Source organism: Pristiophorus japonicus, chromosome 27 (assembly GCF_044704955.1).
Source record: "Pristiophorus japonicus isolate sPriJap1 chromosome 27, sPriJap1.hap1, whole genome shotgun sequence".
In the NCBI taxonomy this organism is placed as follows: domain Eukaryota; kingdom Metazoa; phylum Chordata; class Chondrichthyes; family Pristiophoridae; genus Pristiophorus; species Pristiophorus japonicus.
Window position 1 is genome coordinate 6,809,418 of NC_092003.1, and position 15,751 is coordinate 6,825,168.

At 56.2% G+C, this 15,751-nt stretch overlaps 2 protein-coding genes across 3 annotated transcripts in view; one reads left to right on the forward strand and one right to left on the reverse strand.

The window, feature by feature from the left end:
- LOC139239451 (mitogen-activated protein kinase kinase kinase 11-like) overlaps nucleotides 1–15,751 on the forward strand; it is an 81,669-nt gene that overhangs the window by 56,980 nt on the left and 8,938 nt on the right. For both annotated transcript variants that reach the window (XM_070868203.1, XM_070868202.1), the window contains exons 3-6: nucleotides 1,245–1,393; nucleotides 7,583–7,758; nucleotides 11,203–11,443; nucleotides 12,896–13,015. In XM_070868203.1, the coding sequence (XP_070724304.1) occupies nucleotides 1,245–1,393; nucleotides 7,583–7,758; nucleotides 11,203–11,443; nucleotides 12,896–13,015 (686 nt within the window). The remainder of the gene's footprint in view (nucleotides 1–1,244; nucleotides 1,394–7,582; nucleotides 7,759–11,202; nucleotides 11,444–12,895; nucleotides 13,016–15,751) is intronic.
- The window catches only part of LOC139239453 (serine racemase-like), a 140,039-nt gene that overhangs the window by 35,211 nt on the left and 89,077 nt on the right, over nucleotides 1–15,751 (reverse strand). The window lies entirely within an intron of this gene.

The window sequence follows — 15,751 nt, forward strand, 5'->3', positions numbered from 1 at the left end:
CTAATTCTGCCCTCCTGAGCATCCCTGATTATAATCGCTCCACCATCGGTGGCCGTGCCTTCTGTTGCCTGGGCCCCAAGTTCTGGAACTCCCTCCCTAAACCTCTCCGCCTCGCTCTCTTCCTTGAAGACGCTCTTTCAAGAGGGTGTCAGCTGTGGCTCAGTGGGCAGCTCTCTCGCCTTTGAGTCAGAAGGTTGTGGGTTCAAGTCCCACACCAGGGACTTGAGCTCAAAAATCTAGGCCGACACTCCAGTGCAGTACTGAGGGAGTGCCGCACTGTCGGAGGGGCAGTACTGAGGGAGTGCCGCACTGTCGGAGGGGCGGTACTGAGGGAGCGCCGCACTGTCGGAGGGGCGGTACTGAGGGAGCGCCGCACTGTCGGAGGGGAGGTACTGAGGGAGCGCCGCACTGTCGGAGGGGCGGTACTGAGGGAGTGCCGCACTGTCGGAGGGGCAGTACTGAGGGAGCGCCGCACTGTCGGAGGGGCCGTCTGTCAGCTGAGACATTAAACCGAGGCCCCGTCTGTCCCCTCAAGTGAACGGAAAAGATCCCACGGCCACTATTGGAAGAAGAGCAGGGGAGTTCACCCCCGGTGTCCTGGGGCCAATATTTATCCCTCAATCAACATAAAAACAGATGATCTGGGTCATTATCACATTGCTGTTTGTGGGAGCTTGCTGTGCGCAAATTGGCTGCCGCATTCCCCTAATTACAACAGTGACTACACTCCAAAAGTACTTCATTGGCTGTAAAGCCCTTTGCGACGTCCGGTGTTAGTGAAAGGCGCTATATAAATGTAAGTCTTTTTTTTAAATCTCTCTGTTTGACTAAGCTTTTGGTCACCTGTCCTAATCTCCCCTTCTGTGACTTGGTGTCAAATTGTGTCTGATGGTGCTCTTGTGTAGCACCTTGGGATATTATAGTTGTTGTTTTTGTTATGTATGTATGTTAATGTATGTACTGTAACACTAGACCAATGAATGTAACTTCACCCTGTATATACCATACCTGTACACCAGAGGGTGCTGCTGCTGGAGACCTAAGGGTCACCTGCACACTGCAGGCAACCCAGTATAAAAGGGAGCTCGCCTCTTGGTGGCCTCACTCGAGGAGCTGCAATAAAGGACTCGGGTCACTACAGTTCAAGTACTACAACCTTAGCTCGTGGAATCATTACCAGAGCGTGCTTGCACACATGATAGTTTTAATGTCCACCTTGTTGACGGCTCGTGTTCTTTCCGCAGTTACGGGGTTCTGCTTTGGGAGCTGCTGACTGGGGAGGTACCCTACAGAGGGATCGATGGGCTGGCTGTTGCCTACGGAGTCGCTGTCAACAAGCTGACGCTCCCCATCCCCTCAACCTGCCCCGAACCCTTTGCCCAGCTCATGGCGGGTGAGTAAATCAACATCCAACGTGGCCAGCGGTAACCTGTGAGCGATCGGAGACGGGCTCCCGGTTCCTGTGTCATCCGCAGGGATTATCCCACTCCTGGCTGATTCCGGAGATGAGGGGGTTGACTTATGAGGAAAGGTTGAGGAGGTTGGGCCTCTGCTCATTGGAATTCGGAAGAACGAGAGGCGATCTTATTCGAAACGCATAAGATGATGAGGGAGCTTGACAAGGTGGATGCAGAGAGGATGTTTCCACTGATGGGGGAGACTAGAACTAGGGGGCACGGTCTTAGAATAAGGGGCCGCCCATTTAAAACTGAGATGAGGAGAAATTTCTTCTCTCGGAGGGTTGTAAATCTGTGGAATTCTCTGCCCCGGAGAGCTGTGGAGGCTGGGTCATTGAATATATTTAAGGCGGAGATAGACAGATTTTTGAGCGATAAGGGAGTGAAGGGTTATGGGGAGCGGGCGGGGAAGTGGAGCTGAGCCCAAGATCAGATCAGCCATGATCTTATTGAATGGCAGAGCAGGCTCGAGGGTCCAAATGGCCAACTCCTGCTCCTAATCTTATGTTCTTATGGTTACACCAGGTGGGAGTGAATGGTACCCTTATACATAGAAACATAGAAAATAGGTGCAGGAGCAGGCCATTCGGCCCTTCGAGCCTGCACCACCATTCAATATGATCATGGCTGATCATTCCCTCAGTACCCCTTTCCTGCTTTCTCTCCATACCCCTTGATCCCCTTAGCCGTAAGGGCCATGTCTAACTCCCTCTTGAATATATCCAATGAACTGGCCTCAACAACTCTCTGCGGCAGGGAATTCCACAGGTTAACAACTCTCTGAGTGAAGAAGTTTCTCCTCATCTCGGTCCTAAATGGCTTATCCCTTATCCTTAGACTGTGTCCCCTGGTTCTGGATTTCCCCATCATCGGAAACATTCTTCCCACATCGAACCTGTCCAGTCCCGTCAGAATCTTAAAAGTTTCTATAAGATCCCCTCTCATTCTTCTAAATTCCAGTGAATATAAGCCTAGTCGATCCAGTCTCTCCTCATATGTCAGTCCCGCCATCCCGGGAATCAGTCTGGTGAACCTTTGCTGCACTCCCTCAATAGCAAGAACGTCCTTCCTCAGATTAGGAGACCAAAACTGAACACAATATTCCAGGTGAGGCCTCACCAAGGCCCTGTACAACTGCAGTAAGACCTCCCTGCTCCTATACTCAAATCCCCTCGCTATGAAGGCCAACATACCATTTGTCTTCTTCACCACCTGCTGTACCTGCATGCCAACTTTCAATGACTGATGTACCATGACACCCAGGTCTCGTTGCACCTCCCCTTTTCCTAATCTGCCGCCATTCAGATAATATTCTGCCTTTGTGTTTTTGCCCCCAAAATGGATAACCTCACATTTATCCACACTATACTGCATCTGCCATGCATTTGCGCACTCACCTAACCTGTCCAAGTCACCCTGCAGCCTTTCAGCGTCCTCCTCACAGCTCACACTGCCACCCAGCTTAGTGTCATCTGCAAACTTGGAGATATTACACTCAATTCCTTCATCTAAATCATTGATGTATATTGTAAATAGCTGGGGTCCCAGCCCTGAGCCTTGCGGCACCCCACTAGTCACTGCCTGCCATTCTGAAAAAGACCCGTTTATCCCGACTCTCTGCTTCCTGTCTGCCAACCAGTTCTCTATCCACGTCAGTACATTACCCCCAATAACATGTGCTTTGATTTTGCACACCAATCTCTTATGTGGGACCTTGTCAAAGGCCTTTTGAAAGTCCAAATACACCACATCCACTGGTTCTCCCTTGTCCACTCTATTAGTTACATCCTCAAAAAATTCTAGCATGATTTCCCTTTCATAAATCCATGCTGACTTGGACCGATCCTGTCACTGCTTTCCAAATGCGCTGCTATTTCGTCTTTAATAATTGATTCCAACATTTTGCCCACTACTGATGTCAGGCTAACCGGTCTATAATTACCTGTTTTCTCTCTCCCTCCTTTTTTAAACAGTGGTGTTACATTAGCTACCCTCCAGTCCATAGGAACTGCTCCAGAGTCGATAGACTGTTGGAAAATGCATCCACTATTTCAATGGCCACTTCCTTAAGTACTCTGGGATGCAGACTATCAGGCCCTGGGGATTTATCGGCCTTCAATCTCATCAATTTCCCTAACACAATTTCCCGCTTTGTAAGAATATTCTTCAGTTCCTCCTTCTCACGAGACCCTCGGTCCCCTAGTATTACCGGAAGGTTATTTGTGTCTACCTTCGTGAAGACAGAACCAAAGTATTTGTTTAACTGGTCTGCCATTTCTTTGTTCCCCATTATAAATTCACCTGATTCTGACTGCAAGGGACCTATGTTTGTTTTCACTAATTTTTTTCTATTCACATATCTATAGAAGCTTTTGCAGTCAGTTTTTATGTTCCCAGCAAGCTTCCTCTCGTACTCTATTTTCCCCCTCCTAATTAAACCCTTTGTCCTCCTCTGCTGTATTACAAAATTCTCCCAGTCCTCAGGTTTGCTGCTTTTTCTGGCCAATTTATATGCCTCTTCCTTGGATTTAACACTGTCCTTAATTTCCCTTGTTAGCCACGGTTGAGCCACCTTCCCTGTTTTATTTTTACTCCCGACAGGGATGTACAATTGTTGAAGTTCATCCATGTGATCTTTAAATGTTTGCCATTGCCTATCCACCGTCAACCCTTTAAGTATCACTCACCAGTCTATTCTAGCCAATTCACGCCTCATACCATCGAAGTTACCTTTCCCCAAGTTCAGGACCCTAGTCTCTGAATTAACTGTGTCATTCTCCATCTTAATAAAGAATTCTACCATGTTATGGTCACACTTCCCCAAGGGGCCTCACACAACAAGATTGCTAATTAGTCCTTTCTCATTACACAACACCCAGTCTAGGGTGGCCAGCTCCCTGGTTGGTTCCTCGACATATTGGTCTAGAAAACCATCCCTCATACACTCAAGGAAATTGTCCTCCATCGCATTGCTACCAGTTTGGTTAGCCCAATCAATATGTAGATTAAAGTCACCCATGCTGTACCTTTATTGCAGGCATCCCTAATTTCTTGATTGATGCTGTCCCCAACCTCCCTACTACTGTTTGGTGGTCTGTACACAACTCCCACTAGCGTTTTCTGCCCTTTGGTATTCCGTAGCTCCACCCATACCGATTCCACATCATCCAAGCTAATGTCCTTCCTTACAATTGCATTGATTTCCTCTTTAACCAGCAATGCCACCCCGCCTCCTTTTCCTCTCTGTCTATCCTTCCTAAATGTTGAATATCCCTGGATGTTGAGTTCCCAGCCTTGGTCACCCTGGAGCCATGTCTCCGTGATGCCAATTACATCATATCCGTTAACTGCTATCTGCGCAGTTAATTCGTCCACCTTATTCTGAATACTCCTCGCATTGAGGCACAGAGCCTTCAGGTTTGTCTTTTTAACACCCTTTGCCCCTTTAGAATTTTGCCGTAATGTGGACCTTTTTGCTTTTTGCCTTGGGTTTCTCTGCCCTCCACTTTTACTTCTCTTCTTTCTATCTTTTGCTTCTGCTCCCATTCTACTTCCCTCTGTCTCCCTGCATAGGTTCCCATCCCCCTGCCGTATTAGTTTAACTCCTCCCCAACAGCACTAGCAAACACTCCCCCCTAGGGCATTGGTTCCGGTCCTGCCCAGGTGCAGACCGTCCGGTTTGTACTGGTCCCACCTCCCCCAGAACCGGTTCCAATGTCCCAGGAATTTGAATCCCTCCCTTCTGCACCACTCCTCAAGCCACGTATTCATCTGAGCTATCCTGCGATTCCTACTCTGACTTGCACGTGGCACTGGTAGCAATCCTGAGATTACTACTTTTGAGGTCCTACATTTTAATTTAGCTCCTAGCTCCCTAAATTCGTCTTGTAGGACCTCATCCCGTTTTTTACCTATATCGTTGGTACCAATGTGCACCACGACAACTGGCTGTTCACCCTCCCTTTTCAGAATGTCCTGCACCCGCTCCGAGACATCCTTGACCCTTGCACCAGGGAGGCAACATACCATCCTGGAGTCTCGGTTGCAGCCGCAGAAACGTCTATCTATTCCCCTTACAATCGAATCCCCTATCACTATCGCTCTCCCACTCTTTTTCCTGCCCCCCTGTGCAGCAGAGCCACACACGGTGCCATGAAGTTGGCTGCTGCTGCCCTCCCCTGATGAGTCATCCCTCCCAACAGTACTCAAAGCGATGTATCTGTTTTGCAGGGGGATGACCGCAGGGGACCCCTGCACTACCTTCCTTGCACTGCTCCTTCCTGATGGTCACCCATCTCCTATCTGGCTGTGTACCCTTTACCTGCGGTAAGACCAACTCACTATACCCGCTCGTATGGAATCATAGAATGGTTGTAGCTTTCGAAGCAGGCCATTCTCAGCCAGTCCCACTCCCCCCGCCCTTTCCCCGTTGCCCTGCAATGTTTTCCCTTCAGCTACTTATCCAACTCCCTTTTGAAAGCCACGATTGAGTCTGCCTCCACCACCCTCTCGGGCAGCGCATTCCAGATCCCAACCACTCGCTGCGTAAAAAAGGTTTTTTGTTACGTCGCCTTTAGTTCTTCTGCCGATCGCCTTAAATCTGTGTCCTCTGGTTCTTGACCCTTCCACCAATGGGAACAGTTTCTCTCTCTCTCTCTCTCTCTACTCTGTTCAGACCCCTCATGATTTTGAACACCTCGATCAAATCTCCTCTCAACCTTCTCTGCTCCAAGAAGAACACCCCCGGCTTCTCCAGTCTCTCCACGTAACTACAGTCCCTCATCCCTGGGACCATTCTCGTCAATCTCCTCCACACCCTCCCCAAGGCCTTCACATCCTTCCTAAAGTGTGGTGCCCAGAACGTGTACTGTATATGTAAAGGAGACACACGCAAGCTGTGCAGTACCAGACAGGAGTGTGTCGTTCGATCTTACCTGCCGACTCCCAGTCTGCATAAAATTAAGGTCATCAAAAAACTCCACTGCAATCCCTCTGCTTATCCTAATTCGCCAAGTCCTGCTCACTCATCTGTGCTCTCTGACCTACATTGGCTCCTGGTTAAGCAAGGCGTCGATTTCAAAATTCCCATCCTTGTTTACAAATCACTCCACGGCCTATCTCTGTAACCTCCTCCAGCCCCACAACTCCCCGAGATGTCTGCACTCCTCTAATTCTGGCCTCTTGAGCATCCCTGATTATAATCGCTCCACCACCGGTGGCCGTGCCTTCCTCTGCCTGGGCCCCAAGCTCTGGAACTCCCTCCCTAAACCTCTCCGCCTCTCTCTCTCTCCTTTAAGACGCTCCGTAAAACCGACCTCTTTGACCAAGCTCATGGTCGACGATGTCTCCGCGAGATCCTGCAAATCCCCTGGGATTTAAGACCAACGTTAGCGTCCTCGACCAGGCCAACATCCCCAGCATTGAAGCACTGACCACACTCGACCAGCTCCGTTGGGCAGGGCCACATTGTCCACATGCCCCCGACACGAGTCCCATAGCAAGCGCTCTACTCGGAACTCCTTCACGGCAAGCGAGCCCCAAGTGGGCAGAGGAAACGTTACAAGGGGCACCCTCAAAGCCTCCCTGATAAAGTGCAACATCCCCACCGACACCTGGGAGTCCCTGGGCCAAAGACCCAGTCCGCCCCTAAGTGGAGGAAGTGCATCCGGGAGGGCACTGAGCACCTCGAGTCTCGTCGCCGAGAGCGCGCAGAAACCAAGCGCAGGCAGCGGAAGGAGCGTGCGGCAAACCAGTCCCACCCTCCCCTTCCCTCAACTACTGTCTGTCCCACCTGTGACAGGGACTGTGGCTCCCGTATTGGACTGTTCAGCCACCTGAGAACTCATGTTAAGAGTGGAAGCAAGTCTTGCTCGGTTCCGAGGGACTGCCTATGATGGTGACTTTGACCAAGCCCTGTCCGAATGTATCCTTATGCGGCTCGGTGTCAAATTTGTGTTTGATAATCGCTCCCCTGAAGCACCTTGGGATGTTTTACTGCACTAAAATGCGCTATATAAATGCAAGGTATTGTTGTCTACTCCAACTCGAATGGGCACCAGAGAGAAACTAACTTACAAATATTTTCTTTTTTTCCCCATTCGCCTCTCTTTCCCCCCCCCCCACAGAATGCTGGGAGGAGGATCCTCACCGCCGGCCGCTGTTTGCCTCCATCTTGGAGCAGCTGACCGCCATCGAGGAACAGGTGCTGTTGGAGATGCCTCAGGAGTCCTTTCACTCCATGCAGGACGACTGGAAGCTGGAGATCCAGGGCATGTTCAATGAGCTGCGGGCCAAGGAGAAGGTAAGCGCAGCGATGGGGGTGGGTCGCGTCCCCCTCCAACTCAACCCCCGCCTCTCCAACCCCCTCCCCAACCCCCCCTCCCCTCCCTCCTCTCCCGCTCCAACCCAACCCCTCCCTCCCCAACCCCCCCTCCCCTCCCCTCCCCTCCTCTCCCGCTCCAACCCAACCCCTCCCTCCCCAACCCCCCCTCCACTCCCTCCCCCCCCTCCCCTCCCCCCACTCCCCTCCCCCCTCCTCTCCCGCTCCAACCCAACCCCTCCCTCCCCAACCCCCCCTCCACTCCCTCCCCTCCCCCCACTCCCCTCCCCCCCCTCCTCTCCCGCTCCAACCCAACCCCTCCCTCCCCAACCCCCCCTCCACTCCCTCCCCCCCTCCCCTCCCCTCCCCCCCTCCTCCAACCCAACCCCTCCCTCCCCAACCCCCTCTCCCCTCCCCTCCCCCCCTCCTCTCCCGCTCCAACCCAACCCCTCCCTCCCCAAACCCCCCTCCCCTCCCCTCCTCTCCCCTCCCCCCTCTCCCCTCCCCCCCCTCCTCTCCCGCTCCAACCTCCTCCCCCCGCCTCCCCAACCCCCCTCCCGTCCACTCCCACCTTGCCCCTCCCCCCCACGCCCCTCCCCCCACTTCCTGTCCGCGCGTTCCGCACTTGCCGGGCAGCTAACAGAACACGCACCCGGGCGGGCAGGCGGCAAATGCAGTTTAGCGCAGAAAAGTGCAACGAGATAAATTGTGAAAAAGGCTTGCATTTACATGGCGCCTTTCACGACCAAGCGCTTCACAGCCAGTGACGTACTTTTCGGCGCCTGGCCACTGTTGTAATGTGGGAAACGCGGCGACCATTATTGCGCACAGCAAGATCGCGCACACAGCGATGCGACAGTAAGCCGGATAAACCGTTTTATGTCAGGTTGATTTTGGTAGGAAGGACGTGGGGAGGCAAGATAAACTAAAGGGTGCAATCCTAAAAAGGGGGTGCATGAACAGAGAGACCTGGGGTGGGGGTGTGTGTGTGTGTGTGTGTGTGTGTGCACAAATCGCTGAAGGTGACGGGGCAGGTCCAATTCTGGGCACCGCACTTTAGGAAGGATGTGAAGGCCTTAGAGAGGGCGCAGAGGAGATTTACGAGAACGGTCCCAGGGATGAGGGACTGTAGTTACGTGGAGAGACTGGAGAAGCCGGGGTTGTTCTCCTTGGAGCAGAGACGATTGAGAGGAGATTTGATCGAGGGGTTCAAAATGATGAGGGGTCCAGACAGAGGAGAGAGAGAGAGAGAGAGAGAGAGAGAAACTGTTCCCATTTGGTGGAGAACCAGAGGATGCACAGATTTAAGGCGATTGGCAGAGGAACTAAAGGCGACACTGGGAGAAACGTTTTTACACAGCGAGTTGTTAGGATCTGGAATGGACTGCCTGAGAGGGTGGGGGTGGCAGACTCAAAAAGGAGTTGGATAAGTACCTGAAGGGAAAACATTGGAGGGCTACGGGGAAAGGGCGGGGGGGTGGGACGGGCTGAGGGGCTCTTAAACATAAGAACATAAGAATTAGGAACAGGAGCAGGCCATCTAGCCCCTCGAGCCTGCTCCGCCATTCAACAAGATCATGGCTGATCTGGCCGTGGACTCAGCTCCACTTACCCGCCCGCTCCCCGTAACCCTTAATTCCCTTATTGGTTAAAAATCTATCTATCTGTGACTTGAATACATTCAATGAGCTAGCCTCAACTGCTTCCTTGGGCAGAGAATTCCACAGATTCACAACCCTCTGGGAGAAGAAATTCCTTCTCAACTTGGTTTTAAATTGTCTCCCTCGTATTTTGAGGCTGTGCCCCCTAGTTCTAGTCTCCCCGACCAGTGGAAACAACCTCTCTGCCTCTATCTTGTCTATCCCTTTCATGATTTTAAATGTTTCTATAAGATCACCCCTCATCCTTCTGAACTCCAACGAGTAAAGACCCAGTCTACTCAATCTATCATCATAGGGTAACCCCCTCATCTCCGGAATCAGCCTAGTGAATCGTCTCTGTACCCCCTCCAAAGCCAGTATATCCTTCCTTAAGTAAGGTGACCAAAACTGCACGCAGTACTCCAGGTGCGGCCTCACCAATACCCTGTACAGTTGCAGCAGGACCTCCCTGCTTTTGTACTCCATCCCTCTCGCAATGAAGGCCAACATTCCATTCGCCTTCCTGATTACCTGCCGCACCTGCAAACTAACTTTTTGGGATTCATGCACAAGGACCCCCAGGTCCCTCTGCACCGCAGCATGTTGTAATTTCTCCCCATTCAAATAATATTCCCTTTTACTGTTTTTTTTTTCCCCCAAGGTGGATGACCTCACACTTTCCGACACTGTATTCCATCTGCCAAACCTTAGCCCATTTGCTTAACCTATCCAAATCTCTTTGCAGCCTCTCTGTGTCCTCTACACAACCCGCTGTCCTCTTGCAGAGAGCCGGCACGGGCTCGATGGGCCGAATGGCCTGTGCTGTAATCGTGCCGTGCTTCTCATCATCATCATCATCGGCAGTCCCTCGGAATCGAGGGAGACTTGCTCCCACTCTTAAAGTGAGTCCTTAGGTGGCTGAACAGTCCAATACGAGAGCCACAGTCCCCGTCACAGGTGGGACAGACACTGGTTGAGGGAAGGGGAGGGTGGGACTGGTTTGCCGCACGCTCCTTCCGCTGCCTGCGCTTGGTCTCTGCACGCTCTCGGCGACGAGACTCGAGGTGCTCAGCGCCCTCCCGGATGCACTTCCTCCACTTAGGGCAGACTGGTCTTTGGGCCCAGGGACTCCCAGGTGTCGGTGGGGGATGTTGCACTTTATCAGGGAGGCTTTGAGGGTGGTCCCTTGTAACGTTCCCTCTGCCCACCTCGGGCTCGTTTGCCGTGAAGGAGTTCCGAGTAGAGCGCTTGCTTTGGGGAGTCTCGTGTCTGGGGGGCATGCGGACAATGTGGCCCTGCCCAGCGGAGCCGGTCGAGTGTGGTCAGTGCTTCGATGCTGGGGATGTTGGGCCTGGTCGAGGACGCTAACGTTGGTGCGTCTGTCCTCCCAGGGGATTTGCAGGATCTTGCGGAGACACCGCTCCGAATGAAACAGCGGACGCGATCGGTGAACGACCAGCAACATCAGAATGGTGCTGTGTGCAGAACGGGAGCGCTCGGCGCATCAAGGCGCTATATAAATGCAGGTTGTTGTGGCGGCAGCTGCCCTGCGATTATAGGTGTGTGGTCCACGTCTGGTCGCGACGGCCTCCACAGTCGAACATCCACCGGCGGCGGACCCCAGCGAGACTCGGAGCCTTTGCCCGTGGTGGTGGGGGTGGGGGCAGGGGCTGTGTGCTTTGTTGAGGGGACTCTCCCTCGGCCGTAGGGGGGGGGGGGGGGGGGTGGGGGAGTGGGGTTGTTTATCGGCACTGGCTCTGACCCCATCCCCACTTGGCCTTTGCAGGAGCTGCTGTGCCGCGAGGAGGAGCTGAAGCGGGCCGCCCTGCAGCAGAAGTCGCACGAGGAATCGCTACGGCAGCGGGAACACGCCCTGGCGCAGTGGGAGCTGGACGTCTTCGAGCGGGAGCTCAGCCTCCTCATCTACCAGATGAACGCCGAGAAGCCCAACGTGAAGAAACGCAAAGGCACCTTCAAAAAGAACAAGCTGAAGGTGAAGGACGGCCAACGCATCAGCAGGCCTATCGGTTAGTACCAAACGAGGGGTTAGCGCCCATCGAGTATCGGTTAGTACCAAACGAGGGGTTAATGCCCATCATGTATCGGTTAGTACCAAACGAGGGGTTAACGCCCATCGACTATCGGTTCGTACCAAACGAGGGGTTAATGCCCATCGAGTATCGGTTAGTACCAAACGGGGATTAACGCCCATCGAGTATCGGTTAGTACCAAACGAGGGGTTAATGCCCATCGAGTATCGGTTAGTACCAAACGGGGATTAACGCCCATCGAGTATCGGTTAGTACCAAACGAGGGGTTAACGCCCATCGAGTATCGGTTAGTACCAAACGAGGGGTTAACGCCCATCGAGTATCGGTTCGTACCAAACGAGGGGTTAATGCCCATCGAGTATCGGTTAGTACCAAACGGGGATTAACGCCCATCGAGTATCGGTTAGTACCAAACGAGGGGTTAATGCCCATCTTGTATCGGTTAGTACCAAACGAGGGGTTAACGCCCATCGAGTATCGGTTAGTACCAAACGAGGGGTTAATGCCCATCATGTATCGGTTAGTACCAAACGAAGGGTTAATGCCCATCAAGTATCGGGCAGTACCAAACAAGGGGCTCTTGCAGAAATAATAGAAAAGCAAGTTATTATTTAAATGGACAAAGATTGCAAAGTGCCGCAGTACAGCGGGACCTGGGGGTACTTGTGCATGAAACACAAAAGGATAGTATGCAGGTACAGCAAGTGATCAGGAAGGCCAATGGTATCTTGGCCTTTATTGCAAAGGGGATGGAGTATAAAAGCAGGGAAGTCTTGCTACAGTTACACAGGGTATTGGTGAGGCCACACCTGGAGTACTGCGTGCAGTTTTGGTTTCCATATTTACGAAAGGATACACTTGCTTTGTTCAGTTCAGAGAAGATTCACTCGATTGAGTCTGGGGATGAGGGGCTTGACTTATGAGGAAAGGTTGAGGAGGTTGGGCCTCTACTCATTGGAATTCAGAAGAATGAGAGGTGATCTTATCGAGACGTATAAGATTATGAGGGGGCTCGACAAGGTGGATGCAGAGAGGATGTTTCCACTGATGGGGGAGACTAGAACTAGGGGGCACGGTCTTAGAATAAGGGGCCGCCCATTTAAAACTGAGATGAGGAGGAATTTCTTCTCTGAGGGTTGTAAATCTGTGGAATTCGCTGCCTCAGAGAGCTGTGGAGGCTGGGTCATTGAATAAATTTAAGACAGATATAGACAGATTTTTGAGCGATGAGGGAGTGAAGGGTTATGGGGAGTGGGCGGGGAAGTGGAGCTGAGTCCATGATCAGATCAGCCATGATCGTATTAAATGGTGGAGCAGGCTCGAGGGGCCGAATGGCCGACTCCTGCTCCTATTTGTTAAGAGACCCTGTGTTAGTGCCTGTCCCATTAGCAGACTGTTTAATGGTGACTGTCCCTTTTCCCGGTGCAGATTTCCAACACAAGCTCACTGTCCAGGCCTCGCCGGTGCTCAATAAGAAGAAAGGCTTGTTCGAAGTGGGCTCCAGTTCACCCAACATCGCCTTCATCCCACGACTCCGGGCCATCCAGTGTGAGTATCGGCCGGTGAAATCCCCACCGGTCTCCGCCCAGAGATAGAATAATCCCCCCCTCCCCCACTGGGCCACTGCCCTTCCCCCCTCCCCCACTGCCCTTCCCCCCTCCCCCACTGGGCCACTGCCCTTCCCCCCTCCCCCACTGCCCTTCCCCCTCTTCCTCTGTCCCTCCCCCACTGTCCCTCCCCCTGCCCCACTGCCCCTCCCCCACTGCCCTTCCCCCCTCCCCCACTGGCCACTGCCCCTCCCCCACTGCCCTTCCCCCCTCCCCCCTCCCCCACTGCCCTTCCCCCCTCCCCCACTGGGCCACTGCCCTTCCCCCCTCCCCCACTGCCCTTCCCCCCTCCCCCACTGCCCTTCCCCCCTCCCCCACTGGGCCACTACCCTTCCCCCCTCCCCCACTGCCCTTCCCCCCTCCCCCACTGCCCTTCCCCCTCCCCCACTGTCCCTCCCCCTGCCCCACTGCCCCTCCCCCACTGCCCTTCCCCCCTCCCCCACTGGGCCACTGCCCTTCCCCCCTCCCCCACTGGGCCACTGCCCTTCCCCCCTCCCCCACTGGGCCACTGCCCTCCCCCCCTCCCCCACTGCCCTTCCCCCTCCCTCTGCCCCTCCCCCACTGCTCCTCCCCCTCTCCCTCTGCCCCTCCCCCACTGTCCCTCCCCCACTGTCCCTCCCCCACTGCCCTTCCCCCCTCCCCCACTGGGCCACTGCCCGTCCCCCACTGCCCTTCCCCCCTCCCCCACTGGGCCACTGCCCCTCCCCCCTTCCTCACTGCCCCTCCCCCCTCCCCCACTGCCCTTCCCCCCTCCCCCACTGCCCTTCCCCCTCCCCCACTGCTCCTCCCCCTCCCCCACTGTCCCTCCTCCCCCTCCCCCACTGTCCCTCCTCCCCCACTGCTCCTCCCCTTCCCCCACTGCCCCTCCCCTTCCCCCACTGCTCCTCCCCTTCCCCCACTGCCCCTCCCCCCTCCCCCACTGCCCTTCCCCCCTCCCCCACTGGGCCACTGCCCTTCCCCCCTCCCCCACTGCCCCTCCCCCTCCCTCTGCCCCTCCCCCACTGCTCCTCCCCCTCTCCCTCTGCCCCTCCCCCACTGTCCCTCCCCCACTGCCCCTCCCCCTGCCCCACTGCCCCTCCCCCACTGCCCTTCCCCCCCTCCCCCACTGGGCCACTGCCCGTCCCCCACTGCCCTTCCCCCCCTCCCCCACTGGGCCACTGCCCCTCCCCCCTCCCCCACTGCCCTTCCCCCCTCCCCCACTGCCCTTCCCCCTCCCCCACTGCCCTTCCCCCTCCCCCACTGCTCCTCCCCCTCCCCCACTGTCCCTCCTCCCCCACTGCTCCTCCCCTTCCCCCACTGCCCCCCACCTGCCCCTCCCCTTCCCCCACCTGCCCCTCCCCCACTGCCCCTCCCCCTCCCCCACTGCCCCTCCCCCCTCCCCCACTGCCCTTCCCCCTCCCCCACTGCTCCTCCCCCTCCCCCACTGTCCCTCCTCCCCCACTGCTCCTCCCCTTCCCCCACTGCCCCTCCCCCTCCCTTGCCCCTCCCCTTCCACCACTGCTCCTCCCCTTCCCCCCACTGCTCCTCCCCTTCCCCCACTGCTCCTCCCCTCCCCCACTGCTCCCCCCACCCCTCCCCCACTGCCCTCTCCCACCCCACCCCCACCCCTCCCCCCACCCCTCCCCCACCGCTCCCCCCACCCTCCCCCACTGCCCCCCCACCCCTCCCCCCACCCCTCCCCCCACCCCTCCCCCACTGCTCCCCCCCACCCCTCCCCCACTGCCCCCTCCCCTCCCCCACCCCTCCCCCACTGCCCCACTGCCCCCACCCCTCCCCCACTGCCCCCACCGCTCCCCCACTGCCCCCCCACCCCTCCCCCACTGCTCCTCCACCCCTTCCCCACTGCTCCTCCCCTCCCCCACTGCTCCTCCCTCCCCCACTGCCCTCCCCCCTCCTCCACTGCCCCTCCCCCACTGCTCCTCCCCTTCTCCCCCTCCCCCTGCCCCTCCGCCACGCCACTCCCCTCCCCCTCCCCCTCCCCCTCTCCCCTCCCCCTCCCCCACTCCCTTCCTCCCCCTCCCCCACTCCCCTTCCTCCCCCCTCCCCTTCCTCCCCCCTCCCCTTCCTCCCCCCTCCCTCCCCCCCTTCCTCCCTCCCCCCCCTTCCTCCCTTCCTCCCCCCTCCCTCCCTTCCCTCCCCCTCCCTCCCTTCCTCCCCCCTCCCTCCCTTCCTCCCCCCTCCCTCCCTTCCTCCCCCCTCCCTCCCTTCCTCCCCCTCCCTCCCTTCCTCCCCCCTCCCTCCCTTCCTCCTCCCTTCCTCCCCCCTCCCTCCCTTCCTCCCCCCTCCCACCCTTCCTCCCCCTCCCTCCCTTCCTCCCCCCTCCCTCCCTTCCTCCCCCCTCCCTCCCTTCCTCCCCCCTCCCTCCCTTCCTCCCCCCTCCCTCCCTTCCTCCCCCCTCCCTCCCTTCCTCCCCCCTCCCTCCCTTCCTCCCCCCTCCCTCCCTTCCTCCCCCCTCCCTCCCTTCCTCCCCCCTCCCTCCCTTCCTCCCCCTCCCTCCCTTCCTCCCCCTCCCTCCCTTCCTCCCCCCTCCCTCCCTTCCTCCCCCCTCCCTCCCTTCCTCCCCCCTCCCTCCCTCCCTCCCCCCTCCCTCCCTCCCTCCCTTCCCTCTCCCTCCCTCCTCCCTTCCCCTCTCCCTCCCTCCCTCCCTTCCTTCCCCCTCCCTCCCTCCCTCCCTTCC